Here is an 18,957-nt window from a genome sequence, read left to right as displayed (position 1 = left end):
ATGCTATATTTCCAGTTTAATATGTTTTTTTTCTCTATCTTTATGAACTAGAGGTGGATTTAACTTTGCTTGTAGTCACGTGCTTGGCTTAGCTCGGGAAGCAATGAATGATGGCACCAATAAAATACAGTAGCTCATAAATGCTGTATGTAACAGGTGTTTTAACCAAAGCATCAAGTTGTTCTAATTTTATACACTCCAACTCTAATGTCATTACATTTAACTGACTACTGTTGTAAAGCAGAGAGGATTTGGCTGAAAGTTTCTTAAAAAGTTAATTGATATAGGAGAACGTATTAATTATCTTTATTCTGTAACTATTACTGTCATACTGAGAAATTGAATAATTTGGGGATGTTTTAGTGCTGTCACATATCCAAATATTTAGGAATGTGAAAACATATAAGTTACTGGCTAATTCTTCAATTGTAAATTAGCTATATGCATAGGATTTCTCTTCAATTTTTTTTTTTTAATAAATAAAAACAGAGGGAACAATTCTTATCCTAGGTTAGGTATCCTCATAGGCAGTGAAGCTCTAAGTTGTTGAGGCTCCCAGAAAGAGCTGCTGAGACCTCATTTGTAATTGTCTCATAGTTTAATATTAGACTAACTGTATTCTTCATAAAATTATTTAAATGTACTTTAAAAATACCTTACATAAACACACTGTGTTTCTGTTCTCTGTTCATTGAATTAAAAGTTGGTAATATCAGATTATGAAAATTAACTGTGGTGATTATTTGATTAGGTTGAAATTTTTGTCAATGATAAAATATGGCTTTTGCTTACACTGATTCTGGATTCCCTCTGCCAAAATGGAAATAAGTTTGGTTTTTTGGTACCTATAATGAAGGTGTCTCCAGCTGAGCTGCTTGTCTGCTGGTTATAGACAGCAGAATGCAGGCGTCAGTTGCCTGAATACGGGATTCTAGCATCATTTTCGTCTCTAGGGGGCATCCCACTTTCCTTTCAGAAGGATGCAGGTGTCCTGTTCATCCTGCATCAAATCTACTTGTTCTCTGTAGATATTTTGGATACCTAATGGCATGTCATATCACACTGATAAGTATGTTTAGGAAGCTATGTCCTACCCCTAGTCTACAGAGCCTAGAGAACTATTTGGTTTGAAAGGTAGTTGCTTTCTGGATTCCATTGGCTGTATTGATTAAATCTCCATTGACTTCCATGGAAGATTAGAAGCAAGTCTCACGTGTTGGCAAGTACAGTGTAGACGTCAGAAATTAGGGTGAGCTGAATCCTACCCTCGGGTGGACTTTATCCAGCTTTCTACTTTCAGAGCCCTACTCTGTTGAGGGTTACACTGCCGTAGGTACAGTTTTACCATCAGACAAGTTAACCATATCTGAGATCAGTAAGGAACTGGGATGTTAAAAACTCAGTTGCTCAGCCTATAATATGTACATTGTATTTGTGCCAGTTGAATGACCAGCTGTTGGGAAGTAGTTTCCAGACGTCAACCATATTTACACCGAGACAGAGACATGGAAAATTGCTCAACTAGTTTGAGACTATAAGTTTGATAATATTGTCTACTTGTTATTGCTGTAATTCTTTTGAGGTTTCGGGTTTTTTATTTGGTTTTGGTTTTGGAGTTTTTTTTAGTGTTTTGTTTCTTTTCTATTAAAGAATTCCTGTACTTCTGTGTCATGATACTGGTACCTAACAACACTTTTAAAATTTCTTGCATATTAGAGACTTCCCTCTCTCTAGGCTTACTCTTCTGTGGAAACAGTGTGACATTTCTGTCAGTGGGATATATGTCTTGTTTTCAGCTTGCCCAGACCCACCTCTCTGCAGTTAGCTATGTTTTTGGAGTATTTGTATGTATAAAGCCATTTGAATAGCTACAAAAAAAAAAATGTATATAATGTATTCATCAAAATCTGAACAGAAGGCGTAGGGTACACAAGGACACAAAATTAGGAAAGCGAAATGAATCAGTTAACTCTAAGTTAGCATGCATATGCCTGTTTACTTCCCTATCTTTTCTTTCATTCTTACCTATTTTAAGGATATAGTACATTCTCTTCTCATTAGAAAGTCGGAATTAGCTAGAAAGTGGGAATTATGAAAATTATTATAAGGAGAAAGTAACTATAGTCTTTGTGGACAGAAAACATTGCACAGTGTTGTTTCAAGGGCTGGGTTAGAGTGGAACTCAGTTCTCATTAGCTTTGCAACGGTAAGATAAAAAGTAGATCCTTCTGTGATCCACATAACGTGATGTTACTTAAGCATGCATGGAGATCAGATTCCACTCTCTGTATTGTGTTTTATTAACTTAAGGAGTAGAAAAATCATACTTTTAACACATAAAAAAGCCAGATGGAAGAATGTTGCATTTGATTGCTTGTAGAACTGGTAACACAATGTTTTATTTCCAAAGACAGGATTAGAAATAATTATTTTTGTTACTCAAGGCTCCTAATCTGTTTTTTACACCAGTACTGATTGTACTTTGCTCTGTGAGTCTGTTTACTTATTCCCTCTTAATTAGTTCTGGTTTATACCCCTATAATTGCTCTGTGCTGCAAGGATGAATTGGATATTTTTTTTAAATTTATTTTTGTCTGAATAAAGCTAGCTAACTCTCATTATAAGCATGTATTTAAAAAATCTGATGCAAATCATGTGCTATCTGCAATACATACGTTAAGAATCTAAAAGCAGGAAATGATTCGGTGACTCATCCTGGTGTGGGATAAGGGAGGCATCCTTCTCTTTGCCAATTAACAAGAACATTGCTATTTTGTATTAGGGACTTCTGGTTGCTGTGTGAGATCTTAAAAGGATTATCTTTGGGTTTGATTTGGTTTGGGTTTGGATTTAGTCTTTAGCAGTGCTGTTTATCAGTTTCTGGGTGATGGTAACACTGAATTGCCTATATGCAGTAATGGCCACAAAGATTAATAGACAGTAAAGAAAACTACTTTTCAATGTGTGGGTTGAAAAACAAGCTCCACTTGTCTCTCTTTACCTCAGAATACGTATATATAATGTATATATTCTTAATGCTAGCATAAATTATACCATTGTTGGTCTATAATGCATTTTTTTAAATAAATCTTCAACTAGTAATGAAGCCAAAGTGTGTGGTGACGTAACAATTACAGTGGCAAATCCATTTTATGTAGCTTTATAACTTCCCAGGTTAATTCAAATCAATCTGTGTTTGATGACTGTTGCACTACTATTGCTGCAGTCCTTTCTTCCACTATTTGTAGCTGTCCACTGATTATATAGCCTCCAGTTTCTCCAGTTTCTTTATTTTTTGCTACCAGTCTTCTTTTAATTTTTCAGACTCATAAAGTCTTTTGGGTAGAGGCTGTCTCCTTTTTCTGATTCTAATGCAGTGAAGGTTCAAGACACAATGAAAATACAAGGAATAAACAGTATTGGGGTACTGAAGGAAAAAAGCATCATTTTACCTCCTTGGCATATAACCTGCAAGCGACAACCCCTTTTCTGTCTTTTGCTTGTTGAAGAACCCTTTTCAGGGTTCTCACACATCTCCAGATAAACTAATGGGTGTGTCAGTAAGAAGTATGAAACTCAGATGTCTTTGAACAGGTTCCCAGTTAATATGGGATATCTTCTTTTTAATGCTTCTTTAAGATTTCTATCACCAAAATCCTTTGCAGAGCTCCCTGTTGCTTTCATGTTCGGTTTTCTGTTTCCATAATTACAGTCTTCCAGAAAAGACAAAATGTCTCAGTTTTTAAGCCTTGTTTTCAGGTATTATCCAATATTGAATCCCAATAAGGTGTAGGAGGGAAGAGGGTGTGCAAAAAAACCCCAGATTTATATGATGCAGTTAGAGGAGTTGAATATGCATTTGAATTAGGGAAAAAAATAGCTGCTGGCTAGAAGCACACCATTGCCATAAAAACTCGTGCAATATTTAACGTAGTTGCAGTTAATACCAAAAAACCCAACTTACTTCTGTTTTTACAATGGGAAATAGCTTTCATGGTGCCATTAGAGTGTATGGATATAAAATTGTTCCTGTGTCTGTAAAAACTTGTATGATAGGTTTTTTACAACAATATCTTTACTGTTTTTACATATGATGGTGAGGGGAGGTTGAGATTTATCTGCTTCTTTCTGAAGAGTACCCAGTTATCCTCTCTCCACTCCTCTAAACAGGGAAGAAAACTTGAGAGGATTAACCACTCTTTTTGTTCCTGCTAGTCAAACAAATGTGACTCACCTTCAGGTTTGCCCTTATGTAAACTTGAATTACTGTGTATATACAGCAGTGGCTTCGCTTCGAAAAGTGACACCAGAGACTATAAAAAAATCTTCATTAAAAACTTGCATTCATCTGGATTGGAAATAGTACTGAGACATAGAGTGTTATTAAGCTTTGATATGTGTTTGTCAGCATAAGATGAAATGGCTCGTGATAAAGTAAATTAGGCTGCATTTATTTTTACTATGCAAAATTTAAGACTGTCTATGACACACGTTGTTTGAAAAATAGGAACTTAACAAAGGAACATACAATTCAACCTGAACTATTTATGGAAGGGGAGAATGGAAAATACAGTAGAGCAAGGTTCAAGTGAATATAGTTGTTCAAGCTCTGTTTCTTAGTCGATTTTTTAGATACTTCTGTTTTCCTAATGTACTTCCTCAAGCACAATTGTTTAAAGTATTATGGATTACAGATTTTTTTTTTCTGGTTTAAATTTACTGTTTCTTCTGATGGTAGTTTCTCTTTGGTTAAGTAGCTTCAGTTTCTGCTACAGGTAATGGCCGCTGCTAATATTTCATTAATCTATTTTTCTGTTGGATTTCATTCAGATGATATTTAACATACTGGCTTAATTATTCAAATTTTTATCACCTATTTTATGTGAGATTCAGCTTTGTATTCAGACCATTTTAAGTTTACATGTCCACAGTTTAGCTTGTACTAGGTGTTTAAACTCCCATTGTTTTCAGTGGAATTGAACTTAGTGTAGTCAATAGAACTAATAATTTTTGTCCTGAATTGGGCACTGACATGGGGTCAGTTGAGTAGATCTAGTCAATAAAGAGAGTAGTTGCTTATGTTGAGATTTGAAACTTCTAGCTCATGTGAATATATACCTTAATTTAATTGTGTGAATCTAGACCTGATTACTACCTCTCATTTTCCTGTGTCTTTATTTAAAAAAATATGTATATATAGATGGATTTCTGTTTTTCAAAACGAAGCATAACTTATGTATATTGATGTTTTAAAATGTGATTCTGAAATTATATAATTTTCATTTTTATATAATTTTTCAACTTTTATGTAATGAATAGAATACTAAATCTGTTATAAGAACTGTGATTTCCTTAAGAAGCTGCAGTTATTAAAATAATTAGTTTGTATTTAAAGTGGTATATTTTGCTTCTTCCAGATGGTCCTCGGCCCTCACAGAAAGAAATCATATCACTAAGGGCATTTATGCTTCTGTTTTTGAAACAACTTATATTGAAGGTAAAACAGTCTGTTGTAGACGGAAAATATTGAGATCTATTATATGCACGTAATAGGATCTTTCATAGTAGTAAATATGTAGTGCCTGTCAGGTATTCTATCTGTTTCTGGATAATTTTAATGTTCGTGCACATACTTCTAATCAACATAAAAGTAGTAAGTCCACACAATATTTCTTACTAACCTCATCAAACTATGCCTTATATATTTTATTAAATGTACTTGCAGAAATAGTATATGACACTACAGAACCTTTCAGGAATTTGGGCTTTTTTGTATGATAGTAGATAGTGGCTTGATTGATCAAATGAAAAAGCTAATGGCAGTTGTTAAGATAGTTATTGCTTTATCTTTTTTTAACTCTACCACTGGTTGAAACAGTCTAGGACTCTTTCTCTCTGTTACAGCTGATCGCTAGTCTTTGAGGTATAATCTGCTATTTGAAAACCAGTATTTTCTGGCCTGGCTTATTCCTCCTATTTTTCCTGTTCTGTGTCAGGGATTAGCAGAGTGGCAGTGGTAGTTTATAGCGTCTGAGGACCCACACTGTAACAATCCTTTCTACAAAGAATAGAGGGGTGACTTCATGCTGATTTGAATTGTCAATGTGGTGAGGAAAAGCAATGGAATGAAAGAGAGAATTTAGTCTTTTGAGCTAGAATAGAAAAATTTGTAGAATTATTTGACTTGGTCAAGTTTTTCTTGAACCAAACTTAAAAAATGTATTTTCTCTGAATAATCCCTCTCCTTTTTTTTTTGTCTTTAGGATCGAGGAGTGAAAGAAGATGAACTGCAGAGCATATTAAATTACTTATTAACAATGCATGAGGTACATTTCTGTAATTACCTACCTTTTACTGTAAACACTTGTACCAGCTATGTGGGAAGCCTGCTGTTGAGGTTAGTCTGTAGAGTAACATTGATGCTTGTCATACAGGATGAAAATATTCATGATGTGCTGCAGCTGCTAGTGGCACTAATGTCCGAACATCCAGCATCCATGATACCTGCCTTTGATCAGAGAAATGGGATACGGTAAGACAGTGAAGTGAGAAAATATCTTAAAAGTAGTTCCAGTATCATCACTCTCCAGATTGCTTCTTTTTCACATAAATATCACACTTGCTGATCTTTCAAACTACAATTATATTAACTTAGGCTATATTTTTTTTGTCAAAAACAGAGTGGTTTTGATAGCTTGGAGGAAAAAAAATTTCCACTTATGGTTATCATTGTGATATTTTAAGGTAAATGTACTGTTGTACTTTCTTCTCAATCTCAAATAGGATATGTAATTAACAAGAAGCATCAAAAAGTGAAGTATCCATCTTAGAATAATTTTGAATATTCTGGCTTCAAATGTTTAACATAACCTGGAGGGAAGAAGAGGAAAACAAGAGAAATCATGCCCTGACTTCACAAATTCTTTCTGAAACGATTAAAAAAGCTATCTGTAGAATTCATATGTTTATCTGTTTGACATTAAAATTAACTCATAATTCCCAGAGAAGTGGTATTTTTGTTTTTTTACTTATGCCTAATTTGATAGTGCCGTTTTTTCAGAGATTAATAATTTTCGTATTAGTAATTTAATATTTACTATATTTTTTAGTGCTATTCTGAAAATACGTTGGAAAATACAAGGGGCTTGTAAAACGGGGCGGGGGGGGGAAACCCCCACCTGATAAATTCAAGCTTCATTTTGCCAAAATATTAAAATCTTTGCACAAATACTTGTATTTAAAAGTACTTGAATGATGGTGCTAGTTGAAAGTGAAGTGCGTTGTACTCACCATTAGGACTTGGTTTTCTGCCTATAGTTCTGTGTTTTCAGACAGAATTCTGTTCTTGACATCTTTTGAAGAAGGATAAGACTGATCTAGAGGATTTGAGACATCTTTAAGTAACATTTGTAGTACCAATATTAAAATTGTTTGATGGTGCAGTCTCTATGTTTAAAAGTCTGTGTTTAAAAACTGGAGAGAACACACAGAATTGCAACGTTTAAGTGTTCGAAAAAAATACCTTAGGGATTCATCTGCTTATGTTATGTTAAAAGTCAAAAGCCTCCGAGATCGTTTGATAATAGCACAAGCCCTTTCAGGAGAGGAAGATGTTGTCTGCTAAAGTGCTCTTCCATGGAGAAAGACTAAAAAGAATGGCTAAAAGCTGAAGCTCAGCTAATTCAAATGAATTATAAGTTTAAAAATTTGTTGAAGAACAGTCCAGGGAAAGAGTAATGTTTTTTGTCTCTTTATATCCTCAAATCAAGACTGGTTTCCTTTCTGAAAGACTGTAGAATTTGTAGTTAAACCAAGCATATTCATGAAGTAATAAATTAAATTAGTTAAATTTTAAGGCATTTTTTACCCAAAATTTAAAAAAATGGGGTGTTTTTTTTTTTTTCTACTTCAAATTTTGATGCAATGAGGATGTGGCTTCGTAGATGTGTATGAGATTTTGTGTAACTTATTGCTATATTTTGGCAAATGAGATTTCAGTATAAACATCCTGTGATTAAATGCAGGTACCCTATCTTGTGTAGAAACGATATTGGGTAGAGTTTTTAAGAATTGAAAGAGATTTTCAGTAGCATTCACATACTCAAAGAAACTCTGGGATGTGATCTTATGTGCTTCAGTCTGCTTCTCTTGTCTTAAGCTACAACTGCTCAGACTGTCTTTTATTTGATTGTTCCAAGGTGGAAGTATGAGAGAAGGTTGTCACTTTGTGTTATAAAACATTGAATTGAACCAAAAGACACCATGTCTCTAATCAAAAGAATTCATAAACTCTTACGCTGTGCTTGATGCTTTTGGTATATCCTTCCATTTTGTGTAAATTGCTATTTTAATAGCTCTTTTTATTAAGAAATATCCCTGTTCAGTGAAATACAGTCTATATATGTGATGTTAAGTAATAAACTGAAAAATAAATTGTTGAATTTGTTTTTCTTTTTTAGAGTAATTTATAAATTATTGGCTTCCAAAAGTGAGAGTATATGGGTGCAAGCTTTGAAGGTCCTTGGATATTTTCTTAAACACTTGGGTCATAAGTAAGTGTAGTTTTAAAATTGTTATAGTGGTGTATTTAAGTTCACAATTTTTCTTGTCTTTTTGTTGTGATTACTGTATATTCTTTGACAGTCTTCAGAAATTACTTAAAATAAAACTGTTAGGTTTTCTGATTAATAATTTGCACCTTTGTACATTGGGATAAAATTAATTTTCCAATTAACTTGTTATTACTGTGATGTTTGAAAACATACAGTGATTGTCTGCTAAATATACTGAAATTCAAGTCTTAAAACAATTGAAGAACATTTTCCAAAAATACATTTTATAAATGTGTATTATATTTTCAGCTAAGGATAATAGGGAACACATGAGTGTCATCCAAAATTTGTTGCTGGAATTTTCAGTGTCATTGCACTAAAAGTTTCAGGGCAGTACTTTTAAAAATAACTTTTAAATGGTGGGGAAAATGAAATAGAATAGTATGTTATTCACATGGGAAAGTTTTGGGAGGAAAAGCAAACAGATGAAGTAAATTATCATTAAAAGAGGTAAGGACATGCCTCTGTGCAAGAAATTGTCACATATAAAAATGTGGCGACAAGAAATATTCACATTTTAAAAGAACTAGTGTCATAAAATAGACATACTTAGTCTCATCTTCCATGTTTTGATGCTAAAGAAGAATTAAAAAGCATGTGAGTGCTGCATAACGTGCTGCGGCTCACTTTTCCCCTTCTACGTGTGGTGCTTACCTGTCTGCCAGGGTTAACCCACAACAATATGCCAGTAGGAGACTGTGCAGCATAAAAAATAACTGTGTTCTTCACAAGAGATTTCATCATATAAAACCTCCTTAGAAGGGAAAAGAGCTAGGAGTCCAGCCAGCGTGCGCTATTGCTAGACATGCTTTTTCTCAGTAAGATCAATAAAGTAGGACTGTATAATTGAGAGACAGTTAGCTGAGAATGTGCTCCCAAATGGAATTTTTCTTTTGGGATCCAGCAAGCCAAAGAGTGTTCTGGGAATTAATAAAGCAAATTGATAGTCCACTCAAGAATCTCCAAGGGCTTTTCAAACATTACTAACTAAAAATCGTTCATATTGATAGATGTTGAATTAAGTAAGATAGATCAAATGAAGGTTTGCCTTGTGCAGAAACCTAGTTATATCCAAATAAGTACATTTGTTTAAAATATTTATCGCTTATCCAGTAAATAAAGTAGCAAACTCTGTCAATGGAATATTACAGAAAGAGAAAAGTGAGATTTTCCAGAAGCTGAAATTTCATTTCCTGGTTCTTAGCATCTACTTGTAATTATGGATGGATCAGTGTAGTTTCCAATGTTGAGTGAAAGTATGTAGCACAAAATGAAATAACTTTATTTTTTTTGTGTAATGTAAGTCATTGAAATCCACTTAACTATTCTGTGTAACTTTCAAAGGTTGCTTTTTTTTTATTTTTCAGACCTCTGAATGTCTGCAAATGTTTACATTTTATGTAAATTTCAGCAAGTAAAAATGCCCCCCCATTTTCATATCTTACAGCTAGCGCTTCTGAGGTTTGCCTGTTTGTGCACGTACATATGTGTGTATATGCATAATTTTATAAAATTGTAGTCAGCTACAGGAAAGTCGAAATGATTATAAAATGGTAAACTACATAAAATTATAAAGCACTTAAATTCCTATTTTGCAGGACAGGAAACAGGCATTGTATTTTAATACACTAAAGCAGAACTGCATAAAGAGATGTTATAATGTAATTTATTAAATCTAAACCAATACAATATTAATAACAAATGTATAGGTACAAAACCAGTTACCATTGCTGTAGTTCATATATATTCAGCACAGATTAAGCTGCAGAATGGAGGTAGTTGATTCTTAAGACAAGTAACCAATAATATGTTAGATGAGAGCCTGAATAACTTAATTGATTTTTCTTTGTGGTATGTGATGATAAACTACTTTGTCTAACCTTCATAGTTGGCACAGTCCTGTTCTTTTCCTTCTCTGCCATCTTTGATTCTTTCTACACAACTGAAATCATAGTCCGTTATTTACTTTTGTTTTTTATCTGCACATTTAATCCTTCCAATGAATGTTCACTTCCATGTGCTACATAATAGCTCACAAGGTTGAATACCAGTAGTTTTTCTCATAAGTAATTCATGAACTCTCCTCTGTGCACAGAGGAGTACAAACTGTTATAAGCTGTTACCACTTTCTTTTGTGGTTATTTGAAAATTATAATATAGTGTATTCATTTCAGAAGTTCTAGAATGAATCTACGTAATTTAAACCTGTGATATCATAATCAGTAATCATGAAAGGGGAGTTTCTTAGCTTTTGAATCCATCATATTTTACAGAAACCTTACGATATTTTATCTTATTTCATATTTTTCTGCTGCTTTTATATATATTATTTATTATTTTGAATAATGCTTCTTATTTCATATTCATTACAGTAGTAGGTAAATTTAATGATGCTATTTATGAGAAGTACTCTATTTATTTATGATGGTATATCCAATTTTAAGAGTAATGTTTTGGGATTAATGGTATTCACTGATGTGTGAGAGCTGCTTTCTTCTCATCTTTTTAAGATTTGAGTAGTTTTTGATCCTAGCTATAAAATTCACTTCAATCACTTGGAATTTCACAGCTTTTCAGGATTTTATTTCCTTTGCATTGTGATATATGTTACTCCAGAATTTAGTAATTTTGGCTGCATGAGAAAATGCTATATTAAGAGAATTGCAGTACTGATAAATCTATATATGTTAGTATTTGTGTTGGAAGATCTAAGGTTGGGTTGTCCTGAATCTTTGAGAGAGCAACAAAAGATATATTTTGCAGTGATCACATTTTAGCCAGCCTGTGAACATCCTGAACTCTGTCAGCCTTAGTAAAATAGAAAGGGATTCCTTTGGCTTTTTCCACTGTGAAAATCATGGAGGGTGAGAATGGTGTGTCATTTGTTTTATGCAAAAGTCCATGCTAAATACAGCATTGCGTTCTGAGAACCTTTCTGTATTAATGCAATTGTATTCATACTGGGAAATAAATTATGTTTAATTCATAATATTTACAGAATAACAAGTTTTAGAACTTTTTAGTACAACATCAAAGTATTTGAGTTTTGGTGTTTTTTACATTTACTTAAAATGTTCAACATGCTTGGCATTTTCCTGATATTTTTATTTTCTCTTCCAGGCGAAAGGTGGAAATCATGCACACACACAGTCTTTTCACTCTTCTTGGAGAAAGGTTGATGCTGCACACAAATACAGTGACCGTTACGACATATAACACACTTTATGAGGTACAAATTATTAAACATAGAGATTGTCATCCCTCTTCTAAAAATTATAGCTTAATGACTGTGCTTTACAATATTCTTATTCTCAAAACTTTTGAGAAAATTTTAGATAAAAATTTTAAGAAATGATTTATTGGTTCAGAATGTATTTTGCCATACTTTGGATATTTTTATTAACAATGTCACAAGTTTTACATAGGCTTTATAAAACTTTCCACTTACAGCATTACAAAGAGTGATGGAAAAGATCCTGCTATTTAAGATGTCCATCATTTTATACACGCACACAAAAAGTTACTGCAGACGTGCAATTGCTCTTACTCCTCCATTGCAATGGAAAGTGCTGGAGCCAGAGAGATGCCTTTTTTCCTTTTTCTTTTCTTTTTTCTGCCATTTCTTTCAAGGTTACAAAATTTTGAGAAGTGCTGGTTTTCATATTTAACTAGTAGTGCTGATAGTATGCCAAAATGATAACTGAACACGGCCACTTTTATGTAACAGATGCTACCTGAGGCGAATGTGACCTTGAAGCATTCAACTGTTCTACCAGGCTCTTGTAGAAACTTCAGTTTTGGTGATGAGCAATTTTGTTAAAGCAAAATACTGTCAACATCAAGTTGGTCAAAACCCATGTCCGCATGCCTGCAAACGCATAAAGATCATGTCCAATCTTCAATTATTTTTAAAATGGTGACTTTGAATTGAACCTCTTGCAATTTCTGAGGATCTTAGGCACTAGAAAGATGGGTTTCTTTAATTATACTATCAGGTTTTTTCATTCACAAGTAGGTGTAATGGCTAGATAAGTGAGAACTGATTCCAGAAAAGACACGGAAGATTGAAGGAGTGCTTGCTATTTAGGGTTCTGAGTCTAAGTGATGTAGAAAATGTTCTCCTATGACTGTAAAAACCTTAACCTCATCTGTTTGAAAATAACTTACTCAGATGTTAAGTTCCTTTTTGTTGCACTTATCTAATCTTACCCTGTGTGATTTGACCACTTGGGTCTCACAGTCTAGATGTCACTGCATTCAGTTTTCTGTGAGCTTCTGTGATTGATATTCTCAGAAAACACACAACTCTGTGACAAAATTAAAGTCCTCATGAAGTTCAGCATCCACAGACATTTACATTTGACAAAATAGCCAAAGGAGGAGAAAAAGGAGTTAAGTGCCGGCAGTACAAAAGACTTGCTAAGGAACGGATGCAGATATTTTCCATGTTGTCTCATAAAAAGCAAAGGCATATTTGCATTCTGTTTTAAATACCAATATGTAAAGACCCATTCGAAGTTACTGTGTTTACAACTGACATCAGTTTGATTATTGATTAATGAATGAGCTAAAAGTTTTGCTTTAAAATAAATAAGAATTGCTAGGGAAAATATTTTATTTTGCAATACATTTGCTTAAATGTAGTTATTGAGAATCTCACATTAATATCGTTAAATTTTTAGCTTGTTCTTAAAATAAAGTTGCATACATAGAACGTGTGACAAGCATCCCAGTGTGAAAGGTCTGTGGTGTTGCCCCAGTACAGATTAATTAGTTTGTCAGGTACAATTGATGAAACAAGAGAATGATCTGTCTTGCTTATTATGTTAAGTCCCAAGATTACTCCTATTGAATCCTGTCCATGACTATTCCTCTTTCCTAGTTGGAGAAAACCAAACCCACTTTTAAGAAATATTGGATTTTATTATGGATGGAATGTATGAGAATAACTTTTGATGTACAGTGCTCATGAAACAATTTTTGATCTGTGAATGTCTAACACTATGAGGAATATGAAAGAAATATCTCTAAATCACTATTATTGTACATTTAGTCAGATAACTAGAAATTTAGTTAGCCAGCCACTGTACATCCATGAAGATCTTGACCCTTGGATAAAGTAATTGCTTGTTTGCATTCTTCAAGAATAAAAATACTTTACCAAAATGTTTTGTATGAATTTACAGTGTGGCTGTGGTAAATGTTCTTAAAAAATTGTGAAATGAACAAAGAAATGCTGTAGTGTTCAGTTAAAAATGGTAAAAGGAACTTAATATTCTATTTTAGATTTTGACAGAACAAGTATGCACTCAAGTTGTTCATAAACCTCATCCAGAGCCAGATTCTACAGTGAAAATTCAGAATCCAAGTAAGGACAATATATTATGTTTGTGTGATAAATGTGTTGCCTAGAGATTGTGGGCTTTTTTGAAATAATAGAGTTCAGGAAGCGAGAACAATTAATTAGCCTATCTCAAATACATATAGGTTTCAGTTCCTACTTACATTAGGTACTGTCAGCAACTTTTAAAAAGTTGTTTACTTTTAACTTTTGTTAAAATGTGTTACGTAACTAATTTATTCTTTCAAAGTGATTCTTAAGGTGGTGGCCACACTGTTAAAAAACTCCACGCCAAGTGCAGAGCTGATGGAAGTTCGACGTTTGTTCTTATCTGATATGATAAAACTCTTTAGTAATAGCCGTGAAAACAGAAGGTATGTCACTACAAATAGTATTTTCTTCTCCTTGACTTGTGGGTAATAGAAATCTGCTCTACTCTGTGTAGAGTTTTATAGTATATATTAAATGGAATTTATAAAAAATAAATTGAATAGGTCTATGATAACTTTTCTTAGTTCAGCAACTAATATTGGGTTCTTCTGCTTAGAATATACTTTAAATTTTTATTCATCCTGAGGTGTTTTTAAGTTTCCTCCTACCATTGGATTGATGTTCAGAGAAGATATACTGTATTATTTTCCTCCTATTTTAACCATCATAATGTTAAAATAAAGAAGCTTTGTTTGGATATATTTTGACCTAATTATTTCACTTTAGATGTTTACTTCAGTGTTCAGTGTGGCAGGACTGGATGTTTTCTCTGGGCTACATTAACCCTAAGAACTCTGAAGAGCAGAAGATCACAGAGATGGTTTACAACATTTTCCGTATTCTCTTGTATCATGCAATAAAATATGAATGGGGAGGCTGGCGAGTGTGGGTGGATACTCTTTCTATAGCTCATTCCAAGGTAAGAAATGGCTTGTGGATGTTTTTTTTAATACTGGTAACTCGCGCAAGGGGACTAGAGATATAGTAAGATAATATGTAAAGTGATTTAGTGCCATCTGGTGGCTACCTCCATTCATGTCAAGGTGGCATTTTTTTTGTCATCGTTCTAGGTCCTTTGCTATGAAACAATTTGTAAGCAGCATGTAATATTTTGTTAAGATTCTTGTTTGGTTTTATCTAAGGTCATGTAACATATATTCATCCATGTAATCTGTTATTTTCTTTATAAGGTCACATATGAGGCTCACAAGGAGTATCTAGCAAAAATGTACGAAGAGTATCAAAGGCAAGAGGAAGAAAACATTAAAAAGGGGAAGAAGGGAAATGTGAGCACTATCTCAGGTCTTTCCTCTCAGACAACAGGAGCAAAAGGTGGAATGGAAATTCGAGAGATAGAAGACCTTTCACAAAGCCAAAGTCCAGAAAGTGAAACGGATTACCCTGTCAGTACAGATACAAGGGACTTGCTTATGGCTACAAAGGTGTCAGATGATGTGCTTGGAAGTGCTGAGAGACCAGGAGGAGGAGTACATGTGGAAGTTCATGACCTTCTGGTTGATATAAAAGCTGAAAAGGTAGAAGCTACTGAAGTAAAACTTGATGATATGGATTTATCCCCAGAGACACTGGTAACTGGAGAAAATGGTGCACTTGTAGAAGTTGAATCTCTTCTAGATAATGTATATAGTGCTGCTGTTGAGAAGCTGCAAAACAATGTTCATGGAAGTGTGGGTATTATTAAGAAGAATGAGGAAAAGGATAATGGTCCATTAATAACTCTGGCTGATGAGAAAGATGAACCTTCTACTAACAGTACCTCATTTCTCTTTGATAAAATACCTAATCAAGAGGAGAAACTTCTACCTGAACTTTCAAGTAATCGCATTTCTATTCCAAATGTGCCAGAGACACAGATGCATCTTGGTGTAAATGATGATTTGGGATTGCTTGCACATATGACGAGTAGCGTAGATATAACATGTGCTTCAAGTATAATAGAGGACAAGGAGTTCAAGATTCACACAACTTCAGATGAAATGAGTAGCATTTCAGAGAGGGAGTTGGCTTCATCATCTAAAGGATTAGAATATGCTGAAATGGCTGCCACAACTCTTGAGACAGAATCTTCTGGTAGCAAACCTGTACCTAATGTTGATGCAGGAAGTATAATATCAGATACAGAAAGATCTGATGATGGTAAGGAGGCAGGAAAGGAGATACGGAAGATCCAGACAACTACCACAACCCAGGTAAGTTTCAAGTGCTGTAGCCATGTATGTGTCTGAAGTAATTGCTGTTCGTTGCTGCTGGATAAATTAATAGTATGAGATCTGAGAGATGTTTGAAGTATATTTCTTTAATTATGTGAAAGGTTTCTATCCTCCAAACCTATTTGCTTTGAAAATGCCATAACATGTATAAGGATTATGAAGTCTTTCATGTCTATATAGAAAAATATGTATTGCAATTTTGGATGCTTTAGTTTAAAAAAACTTCGCTAAGCAAATCTCTCATCCATTTTCCTTAGTTCTTGTGGAGAGATTAACTGATACTCTTAAAATTCTACTTTCTTGTTAGTATGTCTTAAGATTAGAAATATCTGTATTTTACTATGAAATAAACATTGAAGTATTCTTTACTCTTGCTGTACCTTTCTCAGAGTGTAGTCTTACGGCACTTTAGTGCATCATCTTTCTTCCCATATGGGAATGCTGGCATAAATAATCTCCATATTTGATCCTAACACAAGAAAATGAATATTTTAGGGATAATAGAAAAGCCGTGACTTGATTTCCAGACTAGAGAAAATTAATAAAATTAATAAAAGAGGAAGTGTCTACTTTTTTTCTTGGAGATCCTTTCTTGTCTAGGTCTCCCTCTGAAACATTCTGAAACATTAGTGGTTTTTTGAGAACTGTAGCATTCTGAAAATGGGAAAGCCAAGGAAGAAGTCTGCTCTTTGAAAGAATTTGTACTCTGTATACACAGCAGAATATAGGATCACTTTGAACTTTTAAAGCACAGAATTAATTTCCTCACTGGCATTGTTCAGAGACTATAGCACATAATCAAAGATGCCTTTTAAGGATGCTATCCGGTGAAGGAATTGACTGCCTTCAAGATTTTACTGGCTGACTGTGTGTCCAGTATGTACACCAGTATGTACACCCATATTTATCTTCTAAGATTTAAAAGTCAAGCAGACTTCCTGAAATTATGGAAGAAGAGCCGAACAAAAATTGCAAAAATTGCTCTGCCTGGTACTGTGTAGTATACCAAATCGTCAAAAGAAAGAGTTTCAGAGATACACTCAAATACGCTCAAAGTACATGTCATCTGATAAAAGAACACAGATCAGCCTGCCTGCTTTGTTCTTCAGGGAGGCAATACTTTCAGAAAAACTCCAGTGAACTGACGTTTTAATTTATTTAAACAATCTGTGGTTTCCAAAACAGATGCTTTCCCTTAAAAAAAAAAAAAAAAAGGTTACTCAAACCAGTGGGTTCTGACATACAGAAAAAAAATACTCTCTTCTATGGTCAGAACCTCTGTTTTGAAGAGAAAAGGAGCTGGAGCTCTTGCATTCCCTGGACAGCTATTACAAGAAAAGCTTGGGCTTGTCGTGTTAGGTGTTTTTCCAAAACTATGAAAATCTTCATAACATCAATGACAGACTATCAGGCACAGTGTAGGGATCCTTATGTTTAAAAGCATTCTGTGTAATAAAGAATAAGCCCTGAAAGCTCTTGGGAGGAGTAATGTATCCATTACTATCAATTCTCAGACACCTTGAGTCTTAAAATTAAGGCTGTTAATGCCGTGGAGATTGATAAATGGCAGTCAATGGAGGACAGCAAGAAAAAGGAGCAGTCAGTTTTATTTTGAAATGTAGATTGTTGTTCAAAGAGTAAAAGAGAAGTGGAACGCTAGTATCCGTCTGCTAGGTACATATATGCACCCTTAAACACAGTGAATGTGTAAGATAAATCTTTAATGGAAAAGATAATCTGAAAATCCTGTCAATGTGACTTTGGGACTTTTCTGTTCTTTAACCTCTTTTCTTTATGAATTTCACATATGAGAGGTGAATTATAAAAATGTAAATTCCTCGAGCCTATAATTTGTTAGGATTAAAGTGATACATAAATCTTAATGAACTTTTATCAGATCATTGTAAGATAGGAGAAACTAAATGTTTTCCAAATGTTTTGCTTTTAGCTACTCACAAATTTCCTATCAGATCATTTGGATCTACAAATTATTTACAAACTGCATACTCTTCAAGAGTCTGGATCTACAACTTAACTCCTTTGCTTCTTCATATACAACTTAACTTACAGTTATTTCCCACTAAAAGCAGTGATAAACTACAATGAATTAAGTTTGTAGCCATTAATATATTTTTAAAGAATTCTCTTAAAAACAATTATCAACTGTGTAACTCTCCATTGGGTTTTTTTAAATACCCTGTGAACTGTAAGCTGTCCATAGTTAAATCTTTTCTGTTTAAATGCAGTTAACGTTAATAAAAAGATGGAAATATGTATTAAATAAAAAAAATGTTTTAATGAGTAAAGAGTAATGCTGATTTTAACATGTCTATAGTGAAGCTGCAGATTGGAGTTTTGATTCTGGCACATGTGAGAACTGCCACGTTAGATCTGATGTCTTTGAGACCACTGAAAACACTGGAAATTACTTAAAGACTGGGCACCTAAGTGTATGTGCAATGCATATCAAAGCCCATTCTTGAAAATACAGTATTATTGGCTAGATAAAAGCTATCCTGTTATGGTACGATTATGATACTAATACTGCTGCTGACATGACAAGTACGTGTAGTTGTACCCAAAAGAGAACAAATGGTATGTGAGTGGAGTTGCTAATCTCAGATTCACGAAAAACAAATCTACAATTAGGTGCCCACCTTATCAGTGAGAAGTAAGCTCAAATTAACTGAAAAGAAGCAACAAATTGCACAACAAAGTAGAGATGGGAACTCCTGCTTACTTCTAAGAAGAGTTAATGCCTATATCAATAGTAGATCAAATG

General features: G+C 33.8%; 1 protein-coding gene across 2 annotated transcripts in view; it reads left to right on the top strand.

The window, feature by feature from the left end:
- NBEA (neurobeachin) overlaps nt 1–18,957 on the top strand; it is a 509,094-nt gene that overhangs the window by 152,707 nt on the left and 337,430 nt on the right. For both annotated transcript variants that reach the window (XM_086771979.1, XM_086771978.1), the window contains exons 14-22: nt 5,418–5,497; nt 6,264–6,326; nt 6,435–6,532; nt 8,460–8,552; nt 11,733–11,841; nt 13,899–13,980; nt 14,204–14,327; nt 14,671–14,863; nt 15,135–16,154. In XM_086771979.1, the coding sequence (XP_086628105.1) occupies nt 5,418–5,497; nt 6,264–6,326; nt 6,435–6,532; nt 8,460–8,552; nt 11,733–11,841; nt 13,899–13,980; nt 14,204–14,327; nt 14,671–14,863; nt 15,135–16,154 (1,862 nt within the window). The remainder of the gene's footprint in view (nt 1–5,417; nt 5,498–6,263; nt 6,327–6,434; nt 6,533–8,459; nt 8,553–11,732; nt 11,842–13,898; nt 13,981–14,203; nt 14,328–14,670; nt 14,864–15,134; nt 16,155–18,957) is intronic.

Source organism: Chlamydotis macqueenii, chromosome 1 (assembly GCF_036417535.1).
Source record: "Chlamydotis macqueenii isolate bChlMac1 chromosome 1, bChlMac1.mat, whole genome shotgun sequence".
NCBI lineage: Eukaryota > Metazoa > Chordata > Aves > Otidiformes > Otididae > Chlamydotis > Chlamydotis macqueenii.
The sequence above is the reverse complement of the archived record's forward strand: the minus strand, read 5'-3'. Positions and strand labels throughout refer to the sequence as shown.